General features: G+C 50.6%; 1 protein-coding gene across 6 annotated transcripts in view; it reads left to right on the forward strand.

The window, feature by feature from the left end:
• The window catches only part of RAP1A (RAP1A, member of RAS oncogene family), a 29082-nt gene extending 18107 nt beyond the window's left edge, over window positions 1–10975 (forward strand). For all 6 annotated transcript variants that reach the window (XM_053998337.1, XM_053998340.1, XM_053998341.1 and 3 more), the window contains exons 4-9: window positions 2026–2094; window positions 2847–2903; window positions 3821–3961; window positions 6699–6842; window positions 9255–9370; window positions 10249–10975. In XM_053998337.1, coding sequence (XP_053854312.1) covers window positions 2026–2094; window positions 2847–2903; window positions 3821–3961; window positions 6699–6842; window positions 9255–9341 — 498 coding nt within the window. In that variant the 3' untranslated portion in view covers window positions 9342–9370; window positions 10249–10975. The remainder of the gene's footprint in view (window positions 1–2025; window positions 2095–2846; window positions 2904–3820; window positions 3962–6698; window positions 6843–9254; window positions 9371–10248) is intronic.
• Window positions 10976–13767: the final 2792 nt, after the last annotated feature.

Genomic DNA, 13767 nt, shown 5'->3' on the forward strand with positions numbered 1-13767 from the left:
CTCTGATGTGAAGTCTGAGTCAGCACCATCCCTGACCTTTTCAACAGCTGAAATGCAAATACTCAAATAGTCTGGTAAACAAAAGTTAAATTCTTTTTGACAGGCTGGGTGCTAAGTCAGCATATTTGGTAATTCATGTGCAGCAATGATCCATAATGTTTCTAGGAGCACACAGTAATTGCCAATTAGCAGCTAGGAGTGGATAATATTTAGCTTTCACAGAGCCCGTGTACTTATTTACAAGCATTAGCAAGGAGAGGTTACGAGGTGGGACTTAAAATACTATGGGGGTCACTTTAAATTTCATTCTTCCAACTGTACCAACTGACCTGTGCAACAAAGAGCCTGGTGTTCATTTCCAGCTCTGCTTGCACTCGGGTGCAGATGACAATATGGGGTTGTTTCACTCCAGATCCTCCTTGTTTTAACTCTTCTGTGCCAACACAGTGCTGATGCTACTTCTGGTAGCAGCAATGGAGTAGCAGAAAACCTTCACAGTTATAAAGCCACAGCTGTTTAGCATCTTCTGTTCCCTGTACAGCAGTTTTACCCCATTTCTGAGGCTAAAACTCTCCTGGAGTGGCAGTGGGTGACACAATTTACAAGGGTGCCCAGTGGTGCAAAGCCTTAGAGAGAACTGGAAACTAAAGCTGGGCTGCACAACCCAAACAGAGGGAAACTTCTAAAAGTCTTGGATCCCCCCACAGAACAAAAAACAGCCCCAGATTTGCAGCTTCTCCCTTGGCCTTTCTTTTCAGGGATAATCAATGAAGATAAAGTGCACCAGAGATCAGGAGTGTTACCTGTCAGATGGTCACGCTGGGGCTGCTTCACAGAGTTCCCCAAGCAGAGGGGACACAGTGCTCCTGTGTGAGCCTTCTCTGCCTTCTCTGGCCTCCTGGGGAGCAGCTGTGCCAACCTGACCGTGCTGAGATGCACAGGAGCCATCCTGGGGCACAGCCTGTGACCTCCAGCTCTGCCTGCTGGGGTTCTGGCTGCTGGAGCACTGTGATCCACCCTCAGGGGGTCTGACTGCCAGGGGTCTGTGAGACCTGTTCCTGGCTCAGTGTGACAAGAAAACACTGGAGAAGCAGAGATGTCATTCATTAGAGTGTAAGATGCACTCATTTAGTGATACAGAACGATTTGGAAATGAGGTAGTTGTGGCTTCTCAGACTTTCCTCACAAATTTGCAGAATTTGTGTATAAAACTTGTGAAAGGTTCAGTTGGCAAAAGATACTTGGTGTGTTTGTTGATTTCCAAGAGACAAAATCAAGTGCTGGGATCTCAGCTCTCAGTCTCACAAACGAACACCACCTTGTTTTACAAATATCAGCAACCCTTCAGGCGCTCCTGTGCTGTTTCACTGCAGATTATTGTGGGTGAAAAGGAAAAAGGAGCTTTGCCTCCCAGAGGAGAAGGAGAACTCTGTCCTGGCAGAAGGCAGGGCACACAGCTGGGCTGCCAGGGATGGTCCCATCCGTGGAGTAGATCTGCTGTGAGGAAGTGCAGGGAAGGAAACCTTCCCCTGTGGATGGAGTGAGGGCTCCTCCTTCAGTGCCTTGTGCCCAGGGAGTGCCTGAGGCTCTCCTGCTCTGCACTGTCCCTGGGGCTGCAGCCCAGGCAGCTCTGTGCTGATTTGCACTGAAATGTGCATTTTCCACAGTGCACAGGTTGCCTGTGCTGCTGCTGAAATCTCAAGGCCTCCATATTTGGAGATTTTTATCCTTCTGAAGTCACAGGCAGTGGATAAAGGCATTTTTGAGGGTATCCTCTTTCCTGAGATAAGTAAGCAAACGGTTGTCATGCAAAAAACTTTTGAAAGCATTCTTGAATGACATGATTTTAACAGAAAACCCACAAATTTAGTTTTCAAAATTGAAATTTTATGTCTTTTTCTCTGGTCCCACTCTTGACTTTTAACAGCAGATTTACTGTCGTTACTTTTTCCTAAAGTGCTTCTTGGTGAATGTTTCTGGTTGTGTTCAGCTCACTTAGGCTTTTTTTCTTCCCTTCCTCCCCAGACTGTACAGTTCGTTCAGGGAATTTTTGTTGAAAAATATGACCCAACAATAGAAGATTCATACAGAAAGGTAAAGTACCGTAGTTTTTATCTCTTTCAAGTCTCACAGAGAACACAGAATTCTCGGGGCTGTTCTGGGTGCAGGGCTGGAGTTGCTGAGTCCTTGCAGGGTCCCTGAGCTGTTACATAATCCCAGGCACAGAGCTGCTTTCTTCCCTGGCTGATGTCAAGTGAGCCTTTGTTTCACGGATTAGCAGAAATGTCACCAGCATTAAAGGCACCAAAACATACACTAAAAACTTGTGACATTTGTGCCTGTGATAATGAAATTAAATTGTGGTGTGAGTTCTGCTGTTAAATTTACTTGACTTTCCTGGAATTACCCTCGTTGGATCCAAGACTTTTCCCAGTGAGTAGAAGATTTGCAAAGTCTCACTGTGAGGATCCTGAAATATTTTGCGTTTTCTTCTCTTCCTTATTCCCTTCTCTCAGGGCAGCAAAGAAAAATTAAAGTTTTAAGGTGCTTTGATTCGTAAGAGTGGATTAAGCCGAGATATTGACAATCTCACTTAAGTTGAGATGTTTACAGTGAGCTGCTCATTTAAGCCTTGCTAATGAAGGGAGTCGTGGAGCATGTGAGCTGACCCAAATGCCTGGCTTGGGGGGAATTAATCCTCTAGCAGCAGTGCTGCTCAGCCTGGGGAAGTGCAGGTGCTGCTCTGCTGAGAGCCCTTTGTGCAGGCTACAGGCTGAGCTGACATTCCTCTTGCCTGGCCCATTGCAGACAATTTAGCCTGAGCTGTTTGTTCCCTTTCTCCCCAGCAAGTGGAAGTAGACTGTCAGCAGTGCATGCTGGAGATCCTCGACACAGCAGGGACAGTAAGTGGCATTTCTTTATCTAATTGCTGTGCAGTTCCCTCGTTAGGAGTGGTGATCCTGCCCAAGCAAAGGCAATAAATCAGCTGCAGTAATGTAGATGGAGGATTTTGTGAAAGAACCAAGGCCAGTGAGGTGAGTGCCAGTGGCCTGCTGAGCTCTGTCCCCAGCTGGTGCCCCAGGGCTGGGACACGGGGGTTGGTGCCTCCTGTGCCATCCCCCACATCAGCACTGTGCTCTGGCAGGATGTTAAACACGAGTTTTGCGAGTGGCCAGCGTGCAAGGACACAGCCTGCAGGCAGTGCCAGGCACAGGGGCTGCTGCCCAGCTGTGTGGGGAGGAGTTCCTCAGCAGACCTGGCCCTGGCACCTCCCTGGCACTGCCCTGCGGCCGGGGCAGGCTCCTGCTGTCCCTCCCAGTGTCACCTGCAGCTGGCACAGCCCTGGCCCCGAACAAACAAACCCTGTGGGGGTGCCAGCACATCCCAGGCACCTGCTGCTCCCTGCAAGGTGGTTTTATTGAGAAAGCCCTGGAAATTCTCACCAGCAGGGGCAGGAATTGTTGCTGTGTGGGTCTGGAAGAAGTCCTGGCCCTGCTGGGACAGAGGCAGCTCTGAGCTGGCACTGTCCAGCCTGCTCTGGCATTTCAGTCTGTCTGCAGAGATGGTTTATTGCTGCTCTTCATCTTTTCCCCATTTTCTCAAGAAGCCCTTTATTACGGGGTAAAAACACCAAAGGGAAAGGGAGTGTTAATGCTTTTATTCAATTGCCACGCTTCAGTGGGTTTCTGTGAGGGGTAAATATGTAAATCCATGCTGCGTGGCACTGCATTCTTGTCTCCACTACAATAAGAGTATTCCTTTGGAACTGTTCATTAGCTGCATTCTCCAGCTAATTACTTTAAAAAATATTTGCTTGCAGGAGCAATTCACAGCCATGAGGGATCTGTACATGAAGAACGGGCAGGGGTTTGCACTAGTATATTCTATAACAGCACAGTCCACGTTTAACGACCTACAGGACCTGCGGGAACAGATCCTACGGGTTAAGGACACTGAAGATGTGAGTAGAATGTGTTTGGGTTTATTTCTGCAAACGGTTAAGAAGCTTTGCTCTCAAAACCACTAGAGCCTGTAAGTTTACATACAAAGCTTCTTTCAAAGAATATCCTTGGGTAGTGTTGAGTAAGTTTTCAGAGCCTTGTAGTTTTCAGTGGTGTTGTTTGAGGCACAGCACCTGCTGAGGGGCATCACAAAACCAGATTTTCCCATGTCCTGGAAGCCACAGTCTTTTGCAATGCTGCGAGTTGATTGAAAGCAACGTTACTTAACCTTTTCTCCTTTAAACCCCTTTCCAGGCTTTGCATTTTCCTCTTTCTGTGTGCTTTAGCTGTGCTTTATTTCCCTCAGAGTTAGGGAGAAATAACAGTAAGGATGTTCTCAGTAGCTCTGGAGCTACCTGGCTGGAGACTGGCAGGGGTTACTCCAGAGCTGTGAAGGGGCAGTGGAAGTTCAAAGCTGCTCAGAGGCGTTCCCAGGGCTCAGCTGGGAATTCTCTGCAGCCCTGGAGCAGCTGCTCAGCACTCAGCAAAACCTGTCACCCAGGGAGCTCCCACAGCAGCAGGAACGAAACCATCGAGGGCCTGGCAGAGTCCTGGCTTGGTGTTCTGGTTGTTTAGAGCCCTTTTCAAAGGAAGGACAGAGAGCTGTGGGGAGTTTGGTGTGTGACAGAAGATGGGCCAGGCTCAGGTGAGCGTGGCTGTGTCCCCTGCGCCCTCCTTGCTTTGACAAGCTGAGCTTCTGTTTCTGCAGAAGTGCTTTTCCTTGGGGCAGGGATTACTGCAGGGTAGATCCCTGCTGGCAGGCTCCTGTGCTGGGAGCTCACAGGGGGAACTTGTGCCCTAGGCTGGGCAGGTTCATCCCTCAGCAGCCACTGCTGCTTTCCTGTGGGCTTCAGGAGCTGGCTGCATTGTTAAAATGCATTTATTTGCTCTTGTGTTACCTGTTGAGTCCAAGCTGGAGAGCCTTTTGAACGTTTAAGCTGTGTTTTGCTGAGTTAGGAAGTGTGCTCCTTTCTGTGTTTCGTACCAGAGCCTGTCTAAAGTCCCAGTACATAAATCATTGCATTATCTATATCTGGAAGAGTTTAAATTCCAATCTGCTGCACCTAACAGTAAATGATCAAAGGTAGTTGCTCACCAAATTCCATTTTTGGATAAACCATTAATACCTTCTGAAATAATCTTAAACAGTTTCATGTCTTTCAAACCTGTACTGCTTACTCATCTCAGTATCACTTTTTGCCCTATTATTTCACATCTTCGTACACTTTAGTATTTTGCTGAACATGTTCATAACACATTTTAATGTTTCAGTATGAGAAATCTTCTCTTAACTGTCTAGAAATCTGTAAAGAGCAGGATATTTACAACTCTGTCTAAGCTGATTGAGTTGTAAATATCCTGTAGATCTGATTTCAAATGAGCTTTTTTTGCATTTGCTTCATCTGTACAGTGACTTCAGGTTCCTGATATAATAAGGAAAATTTATGTCTCAAAAATAAAAATATGATCATTCCTCTAATGGGTATGGCTGGGAGTTTTAAAGAGAAAAATTAATCTTGAGTGTAGTTGTGTCAGGAAGAGACCACAAATATTAACACTGAAGTAGATTAAAAACACCCAGTGTGTTTTCAATTACCAGATGAAGCAGGCAGTGATTTATTTTCCAGCTGGACAGGACTCGGTTTCTGCTCAAGGAGTGAAAGGTTTGAGGAAATGGAGCGGGTGCACACCCGTGTCTGCAGCTCTTGAGGGTTTTTTCTGCCTGCCCAGGCTGTGAGGGGAGCAGGCAGTGGTGCTGCTGTGCTCTCAGCCCGTGCCAGCCCTGTCAGCATTCTGTCACCAGCAGGGGACAGGAGCCAGGCCAGGTGTGCCCGGCCCTGGGGGCTGCTACGAGAGATTTTTGGGGTTCCTCTTCCCGTGTTGAAGGTGTTACAGAATCCCAGAGTGGCTTGGAAGGGTCCTCAAAGCTCATCCGTGGGCAGGGACACCTCCCACTACCCCAGGGAGCTCCAGGCCCCGTCCAGGCTGGCCTGGGACACCTTCTGTACCTGTGTGGGACATCTTGGAGGGCCACAGCCGTGACAGGCACTGGAGGGGGGCAGAGCCACTTCATCATTGTCTGCTGATTGTATTGGGTTCCATAGCTAATGCTGCACTTCCCCCCCTGCATTTCCCCCCTGCACTTCCCCCCCTGCACTTCCCCCCCTGCATTTCCCCCCCTGCATTTCCCCCCTTCACTTCCCCCCTGCAATTTCCCCCCTGCACTTCCCCCCCCTGCATTTCCCCCCCTGCATTTCCCCACCCTGCATTTCCCCCCTGCATTTCCCCACCCTGCATTTCCCCCCCTGCATTTCCCCCCTGCATTTCCCCCCCTGCATTTCCCCCCCTGCATTTCCCCCCTGCATTTCCCCCCCTGCATTTCCCCCCCCTGCATTTCCCCCCCTGCATTTCCCCCCTGCATTTCCCCACCCTGCATTTCCCCCCCTGCATTTCCCCCCCTGCATTTCCCCCCTGCATTTCCCCCCCTGCATTTCCCCCCCTGCATTTCCCCACCCTGCAATTCCCCCCCTGCATTTCCCCACCCTGCATTTCCCCACCCTGCAATTCCCCCCCTGCATTTCCCCCCCTGCATTTCCCCCCTGCATTTCCCCCTCCTGAGTCCCAGAGCCAGAGCAGCAGGGAGCTCTCTGAAGATGAACTTGCTGATGATCTCTCCTCCTGCTTGCTCCTCTGCAGGTTCCCATGATTCTGGTTGGCAATAAATGTGACCTGGAGGAAGAGCGAGTCGTGGGCAAAGAGCAGGGGCAGAACTTAGCACGACAGTGGTGTAACTGTGCCTTTCTAGAATCGTCTGCAAAGTCGAAAATCAACGTAAACGAGGTCAGTGCCTCCTGTTCTGTGGGTTCCCAGCATGAAGGTGGCATGAGAGCAGCACGTGTGTGTGGGCTGGGGGTCCAGGACGGCCCTGGACTCCCAGCCTGGGGACAGTGTACATGTACAGTGTTCAGGCACTGAACTGACAGTGGTCAGGTGCTCTGTGTGTGCTCTGTGTGTGCTCCAAGGAGATGTGCTCCCTTTTCTCTGCAGGGCAGGGTGACTTCCCAGGTCGGTGTTTCTGCAGCCCCTCCCAGGGGCCAGGAATAGCACAGGGTCCTGAGCTGGATGGCTCTTAGCTTAGATGAACTTTATCTGGAGAGTGCTTTGTCACAGTAACTGCTGCCATTCCAGTGTGGGTGATGCCCCGTTGTGCTCCTTGGCCTGTGTGCTGTTGGCTGTTGCTTTAGAAGCATTTGAATTTCTGGCTGCAGATGCCTCATCACAGCCCCCTGCAGGCCCCCAACTTGCTAAAACCATTCCCAAGCCCAGATCTGAGCAGTTCCCCGAGTTTAACTGAGACCCCCTTTGCTCTGGGGTGCCTCCTCCCGCTGCCTGGGGCCGTGGGTTGTGCTGAGGGAGCTCTGCTCCACGTCAGGCACCAAGTTTTTATTCTGTGCTGGAGTTATCTGCCTGTGCCAGAGGCCAAGTTTCCAGGCACAAAAGCTCAGGTGACCCCGTGCAGCAGAGCTGGGCTGGTGCCAGCAGATAAGTGGGACCGTTTAGGGGGTGTGTGATAAGCAGGAGCAGCAGGATCTTGGCCTGGCCGGGCTGCTCTGGCAGCCAGCAGGATGTGCTGCATGGGCTGGGGGAAAGGGAGGGAGCCCCAGGCCCCTGCCTGCAGCTCCTGTGGCTGGGATTAGCCTGGCTGCAGGGCTCAGGAGCCAGCAGAGCTGAGCTGCCAGCAGGGATTTGTCTGTGTGGCTGAGCTGGAGTGGAACCAGGCTGGTGATGAAGCAGGGAGCAGCTCAGGCACCAGCAGATCCCCAGGGAGCGTGGCAGAGCTGGGCTGTGCATTTCCACCCTTTGGGGTGCTCTCTGACCCTCGCCAGGCACAGGGGCCTCTCCCCTGGGAAGGGTCCTGGTGTCCCCCCCGGTGTCCCCCCCATCCCTCACCTGGGAATCCTGCTCTCCCCCTTTCCCTGCCGGGCTGCAGCCTCCAGGGAGGTCACAGCACAGGGAAGAGCGTGGTTATCTGGAGGATGAGTTTCTGGCCTCCTTGTGGCCTTCGTGTTCTGGTTTCCTGCCAGCTGATATTTCCTAGCTGTGAAAAGTACAAAAGCTGAGGAAATCAAAGAGAGAAGCTGTGAATGAAGCAGCTCAGTGTGCTGGGAGTCTGTCCTGCTGGCTCCTGGGCTGGGGAAGCATCTGCATTCTTTTGGGGTTTATTCTTGCTTTCTCGCTGCTTTTGGAGTTTCTACAATTGTTAAAATCTAGGTGAGGAGTGATAGATTCCTACATGCATTTGCTGAATGCAAATCAAACCTTTCAGATAATAAGCTTTTAATCCAGAGTGGATCAGGTGACCTTCTGGTGACCTCTGAGATGCTCTTGCAGCACACTGACTCTTTTTAGGGATGGTGGCATTCCTGAAACCTTGTTGCAGATGGCTGTACTCACAGTCAGTACTGGCACCTAAATAATCTAATTTTTGAGAAAGGAAAACCTTAAATTTCAGTAGTTACAGTGTGTTATAAACTGTTTCTTTGTCTTCTGAATTTCTTTGGAATCAACAAGAATTTGTGAGCTGTCAGCCACTCCAGGAAGGGGAAAAAATAAACAAGGACAAGGGTGGAGCCCTCTGAAGGTTGAAATATTTCTCCTCAATGCTGTGACCCAGCTCCAAGCATTTTTGCAAAGCTCATTTTGCTATAAATGGGTTGAGTCTTGCTGGGAAAACAACTCCCAGCAGCAGCACTCACAAAGCTCTGCAGCTGAAGGAGGGCCCTGTTGGTCCCTGGAGCTCAGGGCAGGAGTTGGCAGGGACAGCCAGGGGACAGGGGGTGCCCTGGGCTGCTGGGGCAGGCTCTGCTCACACCCCAGCCCAGGGCACCACTGGCACTTGGGGTGACCCTCGAGGATATTGTGCCTGTCTGAAAAACCCTTTGTTAATCCCGAGTTTTCTCCCTCTTTTCCAAAGCAAGGAAACTGTTGCCATTTCAGTGCCCTGCTCTTCTGAAGGCTTTGGTGGTGATAAACTGAGTTTCCAGCTCCCTTATGTTCTGCACATTGATGGGAGCTTTGGGTTTCTTCTTCCATAAGCAGCTGCTTGAGAAACATTTAATAAATTCAAGCAGTTTAATTGAATTTACATAACTGCAGCCACCAGGAAAGAGCTGTCAGCTCCCCAGCCTGCCTCAGTTTTGACAGCTTGTGTTTTATCACTTGGAGTTTTCAGCTTGTGTTTTTCATTTGCAGATCTTTTATGACCTGGTCAGACAGATAAATAGAAAAACACCAGTGGAAAAGAAGAAGCCTAAGAAGAAATCATGTCTGCTGCTTTAGACTCCCATCACGCAGCAGCTCTGAGCCAGGTAAGAGGTGCCTGAATCCCACCTGGGCCAGGTGAGCAGAGCTCCTGACAGAGCCCCTTCCCTCTGCTGCTGCTCCTGGAGTGTGACCGAGCAGGAGCTTCCTTCTCCCTCCTCTGGGTGCCTGTGACCCCGGGCTCTGAGCCACCAGGGCTCGCTTGTGCCTCCTTTCCATCCTCTGGTAGATGTTGGTGTTTCTGCTGCCACTGCTGTCCCCGTGCTGGCACCTCTGGGGACAGTTACAAATTGCTGTGGGTGGGACAAGGGGTTCAGTGGCACAGAAATAAAAGGCTGCCCACCATAAAAAAAAAACCCAACACAAACCAAAACAAACATAAAAAACCCAAAACCAAACGCAACCAAAGAGCACAGCAAGAGTGGACACAGCTATAAATAATCTTCCTGTGTCTCTTGGCAGGAACTCTGTGTGCTCAGAGCTGCTCTGTCGTGCTCCTGGAAGGAACCAGCAGCTCTGCAGCTCCAGGTTTGGGACAGCAGTGTCCCCATGTGGGGCAGAGAAGGGCACTGGGTGCTGGCCCAGCTCTGCCACCTGCCCGTGTCACCTCAGGGGCTGTGGGAGCCAGCAGAGCCCTGCCTGTGCTGTGCAGGACGGGCAGAGCAGCTCAGAGCCCGGAGCCCTGGGCACTGCAGCAGCCTGGCAGTTGTCTGGCACTGCTCTGGCCCTGATAAAACACAGCTTTTGGAGAGTTACACTTCCCACAGCCTCCTCTTTCTGCACCCAGGGACAGCCCTGAGTTCTGGGAAAAATGAGCTCTTGTGCTGCCTGTGGGCTTTCAGGCCTTGGAGGTCACTGGTGTCACCAGCAGAGCGAGAAATGTCCCTCCCTCATCTTCATTTGTATTTTCTTTTACTTTCTCCAGATTGCAGGAATGAAGAACTGTTGCCTAAATGGAAAGTGCCAGCATTCCCAACTTCAAAACCTTATGGAAATGAGTAACATATCGGAAGAAGCTTCTCCTGTTTTTTATATACCACGGGAAGAATTTAGATCTTAAAAATGGTTTGCACACAGTCCCTGGAAAAAGCAGTTGCTCTGTGTATATCTCTTGGAAATTTAAGCCAATATTCCTCCTCCTTTGCAATAGCAATTAACAGATGTGAAAATAAATATAATTGACTCTAGCATATGATTATCCCAAGGAGCATGGATGCATTTCAAATGTTAGAGATTGCTACTATAATTAAAATTCATATTGACCATTTTATCATAATTTCTCCCCATCAAGCACTAAAAATGTTCCACTGTTATATTTTATATCTATAACTATAGATATATATTATCCAAAATTTCCCTTTGAACTCACTGCAACAAATAACTTTTTGAGTCATTGACTTCATTTTATATTTAAAAGTTACGGAATATCATTATTTTCATTCTGCCATTGTATTCTAATTAAAAATGTTTGTGCATAATGCTTTGGAAAAATGGGTCTTTTATAGGAAAAAAAAACTGGGATAACTGATTTCTATGGCTTTAAAAGCAAAAATATATAATATACTAAACCAACTCTAATATTGCTTCTTGTGTTTTACTGTCACAGATTAAATTACAGCTTTTATGAATGATTAAATTTTAGTACATTTTCATTTTTGTTTCTGTGTTTTTGTTACCGTTTCCAGCCTTTGGGTTTGCTCCATGTCCTGTGAGTTCCTCTCCCATCCTGGTGGATCAGGGGTTTTGTTGAGGTGCCCCCACCCCGTGCTGTATTTAATGTAGCCCTCCCAAGGACAGCAGGCAGCTCTTGTGCTTTCTCTTGGCCTTTGAAAGATGGTATTGCTGCAGGTATTTCCTCTGCACAGTGGCTCTGCTGTGCACAAGTTTGGTTTCATTCCAAGCTCTGTCTGCCTCGGAGGATGATCCTCCCTTTCAACCCCAGTTTTGGCTGGTGGTCCCTGGTCAGCTGAAGCGTTTTTCCGTTTCGTTTTGGGTTTGTTCCTTGTGTTTCTTTGTTGTTGATAAAGTTTCAAGGAGCGGGGTCCGTGGCTGCTGCATCCTCCTGTGTGTGCAGGACCCAGCCCCTCCTGGGGCCCTGCTGCAGCCCCCGGGGTTCAGGGCTGCTCCTGCCTCCCCCGAGCAGGTGGGAGCAGGAATTGAAATGTGTCTCCAGAGTGGAGAGAGCTCAGCACAGGCCTGGTCCTGCTGCTGCCCAGGGAAGTGAGGGGGGACAGATGTTCCTGCAGCCACTGCAGAGTTCACTGGAAGGCAGGGGGAGCAGTTTCTGTAAACAGGCTTTTCTGAAACTGTTCCTGATGCAGCTGGTGAATTACAGAGAGCCCAGCTTCTAAATGCAGGACTGGATGAAACACCTGGGTGATGTGACAACATCTGCCTCCTCACTAGGACGAGCACGGCTGCTTCAGTGCTGGGCTTCAGGCCACCTCTGTGCCTCCCTTTTCAGGAGGAGCAGAAGCACGGTCTTGGCAGGTTGTTATCTTTACAAAATGTAAAAATGTTTTAGCAATAAAGTAATTTCAGTGAACGTGGTGATCGCTGGACGTCTCTTGTATAAACTGGGGTGCAGAGTGAGCGGTGACTGGGGTGCACATGGGGCTGAGTGAGGGTGAGGATGAGGATGAGGAGGAGGATGAGGATGAGGATGAGGAGGAGGAGGAGGATGAGGAGGAGGAGGAGGAGGATGAGGAGGGCCGGGAGCGCTCCCGAGCCGAGGCTGCCGCTAGGTGGGAGTGTGGGAGAGGCGCAGGGCTGGGGAAGGCTCCACTGCCATCGCTCTAATTCGAGATGTTTGCAGCCTTCCCACCCCGCTCCTCTCCCCTCTGCCTCCCACAAGGCGCTCGTTTTCTCACTGGATTAAAAAAAAAAAAAAAAGTTCTTTAATGGATTTTAGCACAATAGCTCCAGTTCTGCCCTGGGACAGCTTGAGCCGTGTCAGACAGAAATGTCCTGAAGCACTTGGTGGTTAATGTCTCAGTGGGTTAAAAACAACTTCACTGCAGAATGTCCTAAAGAAATGGGAAAATAAAAACCTCCCAGAAGTCTCAGGCTTCTGCTTTTGACCCAGCCGAGCACAGCAACATTTTGCTGAGAGCAAAGGGGCACATTTAAAATTTCCCCAGAGCCCCTGGAGCCATCCAGCTCCTCTGTGAGCACAAATTCCCCCAAAGACAGCCCTGGCCATCTCTGCAAATGTGCTGCTCTCACACTTCCAGCCTGTGTCTGTCTGTTTTCAGTGTTTTCTAAAGGTTATTTGAAGTGTTTTCCCCTCCCGTGTGGAATGGATCAAATGATCCCACACGTCCTGCCCCACTGGAAGTTTGAATTGCAGGTTGTGATGCTGACCCAAACGAGTGACAGGGAGACCTTCCCGGGTTGCTCAAATCCAGGTTTGTTCTGCTGCCTCTGAGCTGCATTCCTGCCATTGCAGTGCCTGACGTGGGAGATCCTGCAGCCACCAGAGAAACTTGAAAATTCATGTTAAATTCACCATTAACCTTTGCAAAATCACCAAAACTAATGAATGTTTCCTTTATTCTGCCAGGACCAGGCACTGAGGAATGAAATTGGATTTCCCAGAGCTCAGGTGCCACTTGGTGAATAACCAGCATGTGCTAGCCCTCCTGGCTGGGGCTGAACATCCTTCCCACCCTCCTGGCTGGGGCTGAACATCCTTCCCACCCTCCTGGCTGGGGCTGAACATCCTTCCCACCTCCTGGCTGGGGCTGGGATCTGGCACTGGTTTCCCTGCAGCAGCTGGTCAGTGCTCTGGCTTTCAGCCACAGCTCTCTTTCCTCCTGGAAGGGAAACTCCCCAAATTTGGAGACAAACCCTGTGCAGGAGGAGGGAGAGGAGCAGGAGTGGGGGGCTCTGGGCTCAGTAGCCCCCAGCCAGGGCGAATTGCCAATGCTGCAGCCTCCCAGCAGCCCTGGCACAGCTCTGCCCCTGCGGCTGCTCCTGGCTGGGGCTGAGCTCTCCTGGCTCCAGGGAAATGGGGGAACACTGTTTGTACTGTCCAGGACTGAAACCAGCCCTTTGGCCCCCCTTTGCAGGAAGCTGCACACGAGGGAACTCCGCTCGTTCCTCCTGTGGTGGGAGACCCCATTGTCCACGATCCCCTGGATCCTCTGTGCCCCAGCTCCAGCGGGATGCTCTTCAGAGGGAGCAGCACCAGAGGAAGCTGAAATCATTTGTCGGATTTTGGGCAAGTGGGGAGCAGAGCTGGAAGTGCAGCCCGGTCCTGGCTCGGCCCTGCCAGCTCTGGACTCGAGCCCGGCTGTCCCCGGGGCTCGGGGGTGGCTCGGACGAGCCCACGGACCCGGCGCTGGCCCTGGCAGCCGCCCGGGGTCGAACACGGGCGGCGTTTCCCGAGCAGCGATGCCCAGCCCGGACGGGCGCTGGCACGGAGGCAGCTCGGGGGCACAAG

This window comes from Vidua macroura, chromosome 24 (assembly GCF_024509145.1).
Source record: "Vidua macroura isolate BioBank_ID:100142 chromosome 24, ASM2450914v1, whole genome shotgun sequence".
NCBI lineage: Eukaryota > Metazoa > Chordata > Aves > Passeriformes > Viduidae > Vidua > Vidua macroura.